Source organism: Thunnus albacares, chromosome 1 (genome assembly GCF_914725855.1).
Source record: "Thunnus albacares chromosome 1, fThuAlb1.1, whole genome shotgun sequence".
In the NCBI taxonomy this organism is placed as follows: Eukaryota; Metazoa; Chordata; class Actinopteri; order Scombriformes; family Scombridae; genus Thunnus; species Thunnus albacares.
This window is the reverse complement of record NC_058106.1, coordinates 2,473,429-2,486,524: the sequence shown is the minus strand read 5'-3', so window position 1 is coordinate 2,486,524 and position 13,096 is coordinate 2,473,429. Positions and strand designations below refer to the sequence as shown.

General features: G+C 41.4%; 1 protein-coding gene across 1 annotated transcript; it reads right to left on the bottom strand.

Moving 5' to 3' along the window:
* Positions 1-8,609: 8,609 nt before the first annotated feature.
* On the bottom strand, positions 8,610-12,036 carry tlnrd1 (talin rod domain containing 1). The gene has a single exon (XM_044348007.1). It carries the CDS (start codon positions 10,317-10,319, stop codon positions 9,255-9,257), a length of 1,065 nt encoding a protein of 354 aa, XP_044203942.1. The 5' UTR covers positions 10,320-12,036; the 3' UTR covers positions 8,610-9,254.
* Between the last annotated feature and the right edge of the window lie 1,060 nt (positions 12,037-13,096).

Sequence of the window (13,096 nt, the reverse complement as noted above, 5' to 3'; positions counted from 1 at the left end):
CAGATAGAATGTAACCTGTATGGACCATTTGGACATAAATCTGATTGATTCCACTGATCAATTTGATTGTTCGCCTATATCAGGTTTGAAGTTTGTTCAAGTTTTTAGTAACCTGACTTTTGATATGACTTTGACTTAATTTTTACATCGGAATTTGACTAATTCCATTCGGGAAACTTGAATATAGTCTTATGAATATTGGACACTTAAATGAAATTGAATCTGAATTTGTGACCCGTAATAAAAAAAAATAAAAATAAAAATGAGGCTTTTCTTTTTCAAATAAAATATGAAAGCAACATTGCATCTTCCCAAAAAATCCAAATGGATTAACATGCCTCTAGGTGTATATTTCAGGAATTTTAACATTTTAATAATATTCTCTGTTCGGTTATCTCCCTTACCCAGCTTCTCGTAGTAAAACTAATTACTCTCTGTAATTTGGTTTCTTGTGTGCATATAAATACAATACTGTAAGTTTTTTTTCCACAATCTATTTACATCTTAATACCCTCAGAGCTTAAAATTTCTCCTCTAACATATATGCTTCCATTTATCTGCTTTGTAATTGATACAGATTAATAAGGAGGTTAAGATAGAGTAATACCTTTGTTACTAGTTGTTCATCAAGAAATATATCCCACACATAACCCCCTCTAAAACCACAAGTTATAGTTTTTACATTTCTGTGTGTGCACAGACTAAACAGAAGAGATACATGTTTGACTACATCGACATTAAGCCGGCTAAATTCTTTGAGCAAAAACGACATGTGTCCACAGCAGAAGTTTCAGCTCTAAAAATATTTCCGTCCACATTAAAACCCCAAAACAGTCAGCCACAGGAAACCAGAGAAGAAGAAACTGTGTACTCTTTCCGTTCCTTTGGTGGCTTCCTGACATTTTGTTTATTGTGAGCAGATTACAATAGTTTCAGTGAGAGAAAGGTGGTAGCAGGTTGACATTTGTGGTTCAGAGTTAAGTACTCTAGACATACCAGCATCCTTACAATTATGCATGAATCATTGTAAGGATGCTGCTAAGTATGTCTAGAGATGAATACTCTTTGATGCAGTGAAGCTGAGCTCAAGTAAAAATTTCCCCAATTGGTATAATAAAAGTATATCTTATCGGAGAGCTTGATGGATTGACACTAAATTTTGTACTGATGTTCATGGTCCCTGACATTGGGCCTCACGCAAGAACATTTCTGTATTCTTCTCCTAAATCTGTCTTACGTATTTCTGTGAGGTTTGTTCACACAGTGTTCGAATTCAATTCAACACACTCTTGCACAAACAAAACCCCTAAAATTGCCTTTTCTTGTTGAAATGTGCTATACAAATAAACTTGCTTTGCCTTACTTTGTGTTTAATGCTAATTAGCAAATGGTAGCACGCTAACATGATGAAATTAGATGGTAAAAATGATACCTGCTAGACATCAACATGCTGGTATAATCACTGTGAGCTTGTTGGTGGTATTCTCTCTCTCTCTCTCTATGAACTGGTGTGATAGCGGCGCGACCGACGCTTGCTGCGACCTCTCCTAGTTCTGATTATGCTACGCAGTGTCTTAGTCCATGTCTATGTCTATGTCTGTGTCATCGTGTGGAGTGCAAGGAAAATATGTCTATGATCATCAGTTTGTTTTGGACATTCGTAACAAAGACTTTTGCTATGAGAAATACTGGCTGGGAGAGCTAAATCAACTGGGCGTGCTCGGTCTACACCCAGTGGACCCAATGGAGACAATAGCCTTGCCTGGAGCTGCACCTGAGAGGAAACAACGAAAGTGGTGCAACAGGACGTGGAAGCGGGGCGAGCACGGAGGAATGCAAGCTAGGCTAACTGTTAAACCATATAAACCAGCAGTTCCAACAGTCGTGAGCTGTCTACATCGAACTGAGACATGTACTTTTCTCTCTAAGTGCACTTCAATGCACTGTGCTGTTAACTGCTCGTACTTATTTTTGTGGGGGGGATAGTGGGCTGGGAGGAACAGCATTTTGTTTTTTGTGCATGCAAATACACAAGAAAATGACAATAAATGAAATCTTGAATCTTGAATCTTGATGTTAGCACAGAGCCACTAGCATGGCTGCAGACTCTTGGTCTTGTTGTAATGTTAGCTGTGTCAGAGCAATAACAGCAATGTCATTTAATCAGCCAAGCCTATAAATAATTCAAACAGGATCAGTTAGCTCTTCTCAGGTTACTTCAGTACAGCTGGGGACACAATATGCTACCTTGCCTTGTTAACAGAGAGGACATCCACCTTGTGTAGTACTAAGATTAGGAATTCAAACCAAAACCTGACCACTGGTAAAAAAACAAAAACAAACAAAAAAAAAACAGTTCAACTGAATAACCCCCAACAGTTGATCTATCAGAGGGTGGCTTTTTCCTGTCAAAACCTGCTCCCACCAACAAAGAGATACAAGATAGTTGGCAGCCAGACCCAACCCAGCATGTCTTGGTCTCTGTGAATCAGGATAAAGTCTCTGGCCTCCTCTATGCGACTGCCAGCCTCCTTCTCCTCAGACACTGAGTCGTCAGTGCCGCAGGGATTAGAGCTCCTCTAGGGAAAAGGATAGGCAAGTGTTTCCCTCCTGCAGCAGGAAATGGGCGAAACCTTGCCTGAAATTATGACTCCAACGTTTTGTCATGTGAAGGAAGCCACTCCTGATAGCACAGGCTATAGGTTTCCTGTTGTGGGCCAATAGTTTTGGCTCCAGCGTGTGCTGGCAGGAAGGCTGAAGAATGCTGGGTCAAGAGCTGCTGAGAGCATTATAGCTTTGTATCATCACAAATGGCTAAAGCACTGAAGTTCCTTTTAACTGTTCAACACAAGTATATGGTTACAGTTAGGCCTAGTTACTGTAAGTAAATAAGTAAGTAAGTAACGTTATTTATATAGCTCCTTTTTAGAGCAGAGATGTCACAAAGTGCTTCACAGAAGAAATAAAGCATAAACATACAGACATAAAACACAATAACAGAATTAAGTAGAAAATAGAAAAATCACACAAAGGCAAGCCTAAACAAATGGGTCTTGATGTGCTTTTCAAAGGTGTCCACAGAGTCCACAGATCTTAAGTGTAAAGGGAGAGAGTTCCAAAGTTTAGGAGCCACAACCTCCATTGTAAAGTCTCCTTTAGTTTTGCATCTAGATCAAGGAACAACCAGCAAACTCTGATCAGAGGACCTTAGAGACCTGCTGGTGACACAGGGCTGCAGTAGATCTTTATAATGTAGGCAGGTACCTGACCATGCAGAGCTCTATAGCTGATCACAAGAACTTTGAATTTGATTCTGAATTTGATGAGAAGCCAGTGAAGAACAATCAGAATCTGTGTCACATGAGACCTTTTGGAGGACCTGGTCAAGAGTTTCTGAAATCTATCAATCAATCAATTTATTGCTCAGTAGTGTCTGTTATACAGAATAGGGACTGATGAATGAATGAACAATTGTGTGAGTGATTTCAGATTTCAGACTTTCTCAGATTGTCAGGAAGTTTAGAAAACTTCAGTATAAGATAAATATTCTTTTAGGGAATATCTCTTAGGGACTTTTTCCAAACTTCTTCAAACAAGCAAAATTCTTCCTGATAATAGCAGACAAGCTGATCATTTGTACCTTCCTATTTGCAAAACCACACACATGGAAAGTGTCACCTTAGATGTTCTGGTTCTGGCACATATTTGAATTTTAAAAAGAAATTTCAGTTTTATATGATTGTTGACTGACTGTGCTTAGTTTATTTTGTGACTTTTATATGTTATTTCATTTGTATTTACATAATGTTTGTTACTCTTAAAGAGACTCACTCTGTAAGCCTATCGTTTTTGATTATCCCTATGAAGTTTTGTATAAGTGTAAAATATATCATTTAACCGAAATTAGTATAATAATTAGTATAATTCATTAATGTAGTAAGTTGATCATAACTTATCTTCAGACATGACCAATAGTCTACAGCCATGCTAGCAGCAGTGCATTTAGCTAAATCCTAACATCAGCATACTAACATTCTCACAATGACCATGTTAGCATAAAGACATCATGTTTACCAGGCTCACCATCTTAATTTAGCATGCTAACATTTTCTCATTAGCACTAAATATAAAGTGAATCTGAGGCTGATGGGAATATCATTAGTTTTGCAGGTATTTGGTCATATTGGACAAATTGAAAATTTCACTGGATATTGAGAAGGGAAGTCCAAAGATCAGATCAGTGTTATTGCAATTAATTCAACTAAGCGTTATATTCATATGCAGTACTGTGCAAAGGTTTTAGGCATTTTAGACGTTTAGATTTTTATCCATAATGCAACACCACCAGGGAGGTGTCTGATCGGTCCCAAATTTATTATGCAGCATCACAACCAGCCCAAAGCTAAAGTCATAAAGAACTATATTCAGCAGCAAGAAGAACAAGGAGTCCTGCAACAGATGGTTTGGCCCCCACAGAGTCCTGATCTCAACATCATGGAGTCAGTCTGGGATTATATGAAGAGACAGAAGCAGCTGAGACGCCAAAATCCTCAGAAGAACTGTGGCAACTTCTCCAAGATGCAGGAACAACCGACCCGCTGAGTAACTGAAACACTGTGCAGGTGTACCGAGGAGAACTGCTGCTGTTTTAAAGGCAAAGCTGCTCACAACAAATATTGATTTCAGTTAGGTTTCTGCTGTTTACTCAACTTTGTATCAAGTTACCTGATAAATAAAAACTATTCATGCTATTATTTTTGAAAGCATCCTCACTTTACTTTTAGTGCCTAAACCTTTTGCACAGTACTGTATGTTAACTCTCTCAGCAGAATCCTCGTTGCTGCTTGGATTCATTGAGAGCTTCTTCAATCAGCAGAGCCTTTATCACCAAATTTAACTGTATAACCATTTGCTATAAATGGTCAGTTGTCTCTGACTGAATTTAGTTTATCAGTGTGAGGCTGTGTGAAAAACACATTTCCTAAAAACACCCAGGATAAAAACTTGGCAAATACTCTCTAGAGTCGTATCAGGGTTACCTGCACTGTGTTATAAAAGGATTCAGATGAAATCCAACTTCAAATGCTGCATGGATGACATCCCTATATAATACATTTCATTAAATGAGGATTTGGGTTCTGTGAGATTGCCACAACCCAGGGCTTATGATGGCTTTACTTCAGAAGGAGTGTGACCTGGGACGAACTGGAAAGGGCTGGGCATGAGAATACACTGTGGATGCTGCTCCATGTACTGAAAGGTGAGGGTGAGACTAGTGCCATGTCATGTGGGATGCAAGATAGTCAGTTCATCATGTGAGAATTAAAAATACCATGTATGTACAATATACCGTAGCACTAAAGCCATGAAATATGAGCTGAAAAGTTCACTTGAATGCAGTAGATATTAATAGATATTTAACAAAAACAGAGCTTTCAACCTCATCTCTCAGTCTCTGTCAGCATTAAGTGGTTTTGTCAGATTATATCCATTAAACTCTGGTTTAATTTCCTTGAACTATACATTTTGAAACTGATATTTCTTCACTTATTCAGGCACTTCTGTATTATTTATTAGAATATTATCTATTTATCTATCTATATGTATATATACATAAAATATTATTTAGAATAGTTCAACTTATTTTCTTTCTTTATGAAAGAGAGATAAGAAAACATTATCGATCTCATGTCTGTGTGTTGAGTCAGCACCAGTTAGCATAAAGACTGGAAGCAGGTGGAAACAGCTATAAAACACCTACCAACACCTCTCAAGCTCACTAATTAACATGTATCTTTTTCGTTTAACTTGTACACAAACAGAAATGTAAAAACAATAATTTGTGGTTTTAATGGGAACTGCCTGCTGGAAATATTCCTGATTTGGTAACTCATAACACACAACTTTGGTAACTGTGGGCAGATGGACACACTGTCGTTTTTGTCTAGAAATTACAGCACACAATTTCCCCCAACTACCTTTTGTCATTTTGAAATATTGCGTTAGCTGTATTCCAGTTGGGTGTTCCAGTGTCAGGGAGTTGCTAATTCAATAGGCCCTTTTCACAGCACACAATCCTCCCAATACTGGCGAAAATCACATCACTACTTTACTATTTACTTGTGATACTTCATTGATCCATTTTTTTTTACCTCCTCCACAGGGAGGTCAACTGTCAGCTACAGAAGAACAGTCTGGATTCAGTGTGTTGCTCAACGCTGCAGCTAATGTTTGCTGACACAGGGGCATGAACACAGGTCTAGCTGAAGCACGGACTCTTTATAACACATAACCACCAGAATCTATAGACTAGGGCAAAAACAGCTGCTCTCTTTTTTTAAAAAAATCAATTAGTTTACTCTCAGAAAACTGTAAAAAAAAAAAAAAGCCTGTCCTGATTTTCCAGCTTTTCACAAGGACATACTGTACTTTTTACATCCACCCATTTTCTTTACCGCTTATCCTCCAGAGGGTTGTGAGGGGAGCTGGAGCTGATCTCAGCTGACACTGGGCCAGAGGCGGGGTTGAGGCCTGGACAGGTTGCCAGTCGATCACACATATAGCGCCAGTCAAGTTTAGACACACTCTCTTATTCAAGGGAATAGGAAGGTATGTCCAAACGTTTGACTGGTATTGTATAGAGACAACCATTCACATTCACATTCACACCTACGGGCAATCTACAGTCACTAATTAACCTAACCTGCATGTTTATGGTCTGTTGGGAGGAAACTGGAGAACCTGGAGAGAAGCCACACAGGCACAGGTAGAACATTGCAAACTCCACACAGAAAGATAGTTGTGCAAAAGTAGTGGTGCACTTTTTTACACCATTACATTTATCTGACTATTTACTCCTTACTTTGTTCATAAAGAGTATATACAAAACACCAGCAGCTTATTAAAAAATGCACTTTTAACTACCCAGCAAATTTAGTTCAACCACGTTAACCAGCTACAGCATTAAAACAATAAATAACTCATTATAATAAAGTTTCTGCATTATAAGTACAGCAGTGCTTTTAAAATCTCACAGGATAAGGCCATAATTATTACAAGTCCATCTTTAAAAATTGTCAGGTGCCAATATGGACACTGAAAGTTTTTCTTGCTGTAATCATTCCTAAAAGAACAACCTTCCCATGTAAGTGACCGGGGGGGGGGGGGGGGGGGGGGGGGGGGGGGCAGAATCCAATCAGAATGATTCAAAGTGTATCTGAAGCTAATATGAGGCTTCAGCAGTCTGATATGGATATCTTTTGTGTTTCCCTGTTGAGCTGCAGTTGAGGGACTGTAACATAAGAGGGAAATTGTAGTAAATTCTGTTACTGTGGAAGATTTACACTGACTCAGACTGCTGGCGCCTCATGTTAGCTTCAAATAAGCTTTTGGATAGATTTTGCTTGTTTGTCCCCATCACTTACATTGAAATGACATTATGACACTTTCAATGTTCAGTATGAGCAGGAGAATTGATGACAGCAAAACCTCTTTCAATGTTCATATGTTTTAAGATGGACTTCTTTACATTTAGCTGATAATACTAGTTCTTTTACATTGTGGATTTCCTACTTTCACATAAGAATTGGAAAACTTCTCCCACAACTAAAAGATGTTTAATGACACTGAGTTTTTTCCTGATAGCATCATCATCTTTGTCAAGAGTCATTATTTAACACCTTGTTACTAAAATTAACTAAATGTCTGGTTTAGTCATTTATATAGTACATTCCTGAACTAACATATTTATCACATCCTACAAATGCTGAGTCACATCATGATCCAATGAAGTAAATTGCAAAGAATTTAGCAGAACCAGACCATGACCTGAATGACGCAGAATCTTCACAGACATCTTAGATCAGTTTGTCTTAAGGGCAGTTCACACATTTTCTCTCTTCCCTTTCCATGAACACAGTTTTGGTTTCATTTGTCCGGGTTCAGAGATATCTGTCTACAGGATTTCCCAGGGAACACTGTGTATTATGCAGGGACACTGTTAGTAGAAAGTACAGAGCCCTCAATGCCCTTGTCTTGCACACACAACAAATGATTTGTGACTATAAGATTTAAATCATCTTGAATCATCAGAACTTGGTACTACTTTCTTCAAAGGTACATTGCATAAAAGGCTTTTTTTTAAGTTGCAACTACAGGCTTTGTTAGTGGTTAAGAAATAGTTTACAAATGCTTTATAGATTAACTATAAGCCGTTAATAAAATTTGGGTTGCCAGGTTGTGAAAAATCCCTTGTTCAAACAATCTACCTGATGAAGAGCCAAAGGGTTTTTCACAACCTGCCAACCCAAATGCTGTTCTTAGTAATTCATTATAATTAATCTATAAAGTAAATGATTTATTAAGCCCTAAAAAAGTCATTAGTTACATGTTATATAACCCGTAACACACACAGTGGTACCATATTTTTGAGCACCACAAACTAAACTCCATTAACTCTGCTGTGTTTGGTTGGAGGCAGACATCAGATATCTCCTGATCTACATGAATAAGACTAGAACTTGGGAGCAATAAAAGACGTTTTTTTGTAGTTTAAGTGACCCTTTCAATCAATTTGGCCTTTTAAAGCACATTAGCCCAACAACAGCATATCAGAAACAACATTTTTAATAGTTGAAATAAATACTCCATTACATGCATGATCAAAACACATTAAAATACTATGGGAGTCTGGTAAATAGTGTAAAACCTATGGCACACACTCACAGCAGCTTTTACCAATTAAGAATTCACACACATTGAGAAAAAAAAAAAAAACAAAAAAACAAAAACAAGCATTGAGACACTCATCACTCTTCCCAATCTCACAAAGCACATGTACTCAAGCAGGTCAGCCAACCATAGGTTCACACAGCGAGGCTACATCCATCATCAAGGCTGGTGTTTTCACCAGAGCTGAAAACTGAGGTAAACTTTTCAGGTTTGAAGGCTGCTGTCTGTTGGTGACAAGCGGGTCTGTCAGCTGAGCCCAGGTCAGACCCGGAGAAGGTGAAGCGGTCTGTTTTAACGAGGTTTGAGTCACATCCAGCGCGACACGAAACCCCTGTAGCCGTTGTTTTAGTGCTCCTCTAACATTTTAACACACTTCAACCAACCCGGGGCAGACCTGCAGACAGCCTTCCTCTGATGTTACTCTTGACTCTAAACCTGATGAGCAGGGATAACCCAAGTGAGTCTCTTTGGTACATCGGAAAAGGACAGACGGGGAACTCGAGATCATGTTGCCTCTTCCTGAACTAATTCACAGAATGAGAGTTGACTGGCGGCAGAGTCCTTGGAGAGGAGCGTTCTCTGAGTGCCTGAGTGAGCAGAGTGCAGCCGTCTGATACAGCACACGCCGAGTTACGCAGACGCTCCCGGTAGTCCGCCATTTTGGAGCTGCTCTCGGGATGCTGTGCAACGTCCCTGAGGCCCTGAGTGAGGAGGACACAGGCTGAAACCACACTCATGGCCCCCCCTAAAACCGCAGTCTGTACCCCCTTCCCGTCAGTGGAGATACTCGCAGCTCTTCCCAGGAACTGAGGTTCTGTAGCGAACCCGACTAGGGCGCTGACAGCCTGGACCAGAGCGACACTGAAGAGGACGCAGCGGTTCCTAGTCAGCTCACTGGGCTGGGTTTTCACCTCTTTGACACAAGCCAGGAAGGCAGTGCCGCTCGTGCTCATGCTCTTAACGCTCAGCTTGAACTGCTCCTTCGCAAAGCGGTCCCTGGACCTCTCGCTGGCCAGCGACGAGATGTCTGTCAGAGTCTTGAGGTTGGTGGAGATGTTCTGAGAGAGCTCGAGGAGGAGCTGGGGGGTGAGGTCTGACAGGGGCGTGACTCGGAGGACGCCGCAGCTCTGCTCCACCTCATGCCTGCAGCGAGTCACCTTGTAGCGGTCCACCAGACCCGGCAAGCAGGGCTGAGATCCGGCGGTCTCCACCGCCGCTAAGTAAGCAGCGTGGGCCGAGCATTCGGTCAAAGAGACCACCAGATCAGCCATCTCCAACAGGCGGTCCCCCACCTCGGTGAAGCGGCCCATGTTGAGCTGGCTCTGGATGTCGTGGGTGAGAATGGAGAGCTCTTTAGTCCTAGCAATGACCGTGTCACGGCACTGGTCAAAAGTGTCAGCCACTGCCACACCTTCAGACGTCATGACTGGCCTGGTCTCGCTGGACAGCAGGAGGAGGTCAGCCACCAGCTGCATCTTGCCCTTACATGTGTCACAGACGGAGGAGAGCCGCTTCCTCTGCTGCAAACTGCCACCGGGTGTGCTGGCTGGTCCCTCGCTAGCCGATTTGCCAGAGCCACCACTAGCCATAATAAGGAGGCGAGGGGAGGAGGGGGGTGGAGAGAGGGTCAAACTGCTCTTCTGGAGGGGTTCAGTTATTTATAGTTTTCTACTGCTGCACACTGCATTGTACTGTTTAAGACATTTCCAAGATAAGCCTCAGCTCACTGTGTTTAAAAATCTTTTAAATAACAACTGGCCAAACAGTCTTCCTTATATTCCTTCAGAGTATGGATAAACTGTACATTATATGTTGACACACAGGACATGTAATCTCAATGTAAACATGAAGTAAGAGCAAAATTAAATTACTGCATTATTGGAATGACTTCCCCATTGTTAATTGGTGTGTTTCTGTATTCTGTCATAATAAAAGTCCTACACTATGACCATATTCCCAGAATGATTAACCTTGATTATTAATAATGTTACAATATTACATAGTCAAATCCAAAAAAAAACTTCTGAGTAATCAGTGTAACAAGCTATATGCTCTTATCTTGACACATTAATTTAAATGCCCTGAACAACATAATTCAAAAGTCAATATTCTTATTAGAGTCCCAAGTTTTTGTGGAACAGAAGAATTCACAGGTTGTTGAATTAAAAAAGAAATCACACACAAACTGCAGTGCCGCCAAGGTGCCTTCTACAAGGCAAAGTGCAGATTGAGATTTATAAAAATAATGTCAAAACCTCCTTATCTTAATAATAATAATAATAATAATAATAATAGCACATTCCCAATTGGAATTACATTTGCTGAACTGCCTCTGTGCTATTTTAGTAACGTTAGATGCCTTTACTGAGAATCTATCTGTGACTATAACCAAGAAAACACCTCAACATTTAGTAGATGCCTTTTTTTGAGTCTTTTTTGACTGTAATCAATAGGATATCATTTTGTGTCCACTCGCAAGAGAGCAAGTAGCCTGTAACAGCACCGAGATCTTGTCCGACTTGTTCCCAATGAGTTTGACCGGCCTGGCGTACTCATGCTGGTTACAAACAGGGCACCACCCGGGCAGCTCTTCTGGACAGCGGGAAGAGTTGTGTTTCCCTCCGGCACCATCATTTCATGAGTCCTTCCCAAGTAAAATCCACCGAAAGGGCGACTGCCCAACAACACAAGCCACTCAATCCACTTTCAACCTCTTCTTTTTCAAACAGAGCCCTGGATTAGAAGCTAGCAGTTGCTCCGGTCGCTTCGACTCCATATGCATCGTCCGTCTGTCCGCCCCCCACCACCTCCTCCTCCTCCGCGTCTTAACTCGGGACCAGAGAGTGTGTAGCCCCGCATATCCTGTGTGGGGACTCGCTACTCATATCCATACCGGTCGGTGGTCCCCGAACATTTAACTCACTTGTTTTAGCTGACTCTGCGGTCCCGAAACCGTAAGCGCAGCTGGGAGAAGCGGCCGTTATTCCCAGAGATTCAAAGCCGCGCTGCGCGCTCCCGCTGCAGTACTATGAGGAAGCAGGGAGGGTGTGGTCGCGGCGGAACGGCGGCTGGACTGAGCGAAGTTGTAGCAACACACCAACACGAGGAGCCCTTCGCTTTAAAATGAACTTTCCATCATGTCTGTGAACTAGCTGCAGGCTCACATGAACCACGTCGCGGGGAAGAGTCTAGTTACACGATAGTCAGAGAGCTCCGAAGAATTTTACGACTGCTTTTCCTTTCAGGACTGGCTGCTCCGCTGCCATGAGACAGACAGACCTCCGCCTCCCTGCTGCGTCACGTGATCCGCGTCGGTCTTTTCAAAATAAAGGCACTGATTCAGCGCGCAGTTTGGTTTAAAGGTAGAGTCAGTCATTTTAAAGGAAGATTGTTGATATTTGAACCATGGATGTATAATAAGAGCTGGATAGGGTGCCGCTGCTTAGCCTTGCAGCCAGTTTTTCCCAGTGGTCACTTGCGGTATTGCAGTGAAAAATCCCCCTGCGGCCCAAAAGGCATTCTCCCCATAGACCACCATTGTAAAAGAGACTTTTGTAAAACTGTTGACAGGACACCTCAAACTGCAAACCAGATCAATTATTACTATTTCTATCATGGACTTTTGATCCATGGAGGTTTTATATTTGTAGAACTTTCCTCAAGCTGAGAAAAGCGATTTAAAAATATGTGACATCATCACAATGTAAAGTCTATGGGCTGAGCTCGTGGGTGAGGCCAGCAGGGGAAACACTACTGCACATATTCAGTGGGCCGCACAATGTGGAAGCAAACCTAGAAACTTTTTTTGGCATATGCGCCAGCCGAGCAATTCCTATAGGACTGAATGGGCGCCATTTTTAGTCTGGTATCCAGCTCTTATAATACATCCATGATTTGAACTAAACACCCGAACAGAAGCTCCGCCCCCCAAATTCATGGACTCACATTGCCAAGGCAACACAAGTTCCCAGGAAGAGCGCAGGCTTTGGAGACAATTTAGGTGTTTCTCAATACCAAGTATGCCAAGTTCGGACTTGCTTACTTGCTAGTTTGGATTTGGAAGTTTGACTTAGGAGTACAAACTCCCAGGAACGGGAGGATGCAGTACGGTCATTCTGCAGTTGGAACAGCAGTGTACTTGATGACAGTACCAGCTAAGCTCATCTCAGTTTCCATGGAAATACATACTAATACCTGGAAAACAATCACTCACGTCAGTAGAATCCTTTGTAATAAAACCTAGTAAACTACTCTAGCAAGTAGGCCGACCCTTAGTAACAACCTAGCAACAGAGACGATTTCTAGTCCCTGCTGACTCAGCCAGACAACTTCAGCTAATACTTTCTGGATATCGTGGCATTACCCA

Bases quoted from the DNA above. Each gene is read 5' to 3' on its own strand.
- tlnrd1 (XM_044348007.1), bottom strand. From the start codon at position 10,319: ATGGCTAGTGGTGGCTCTGGCAAATCGGCTAGCGAGGGACCAGCCAGC.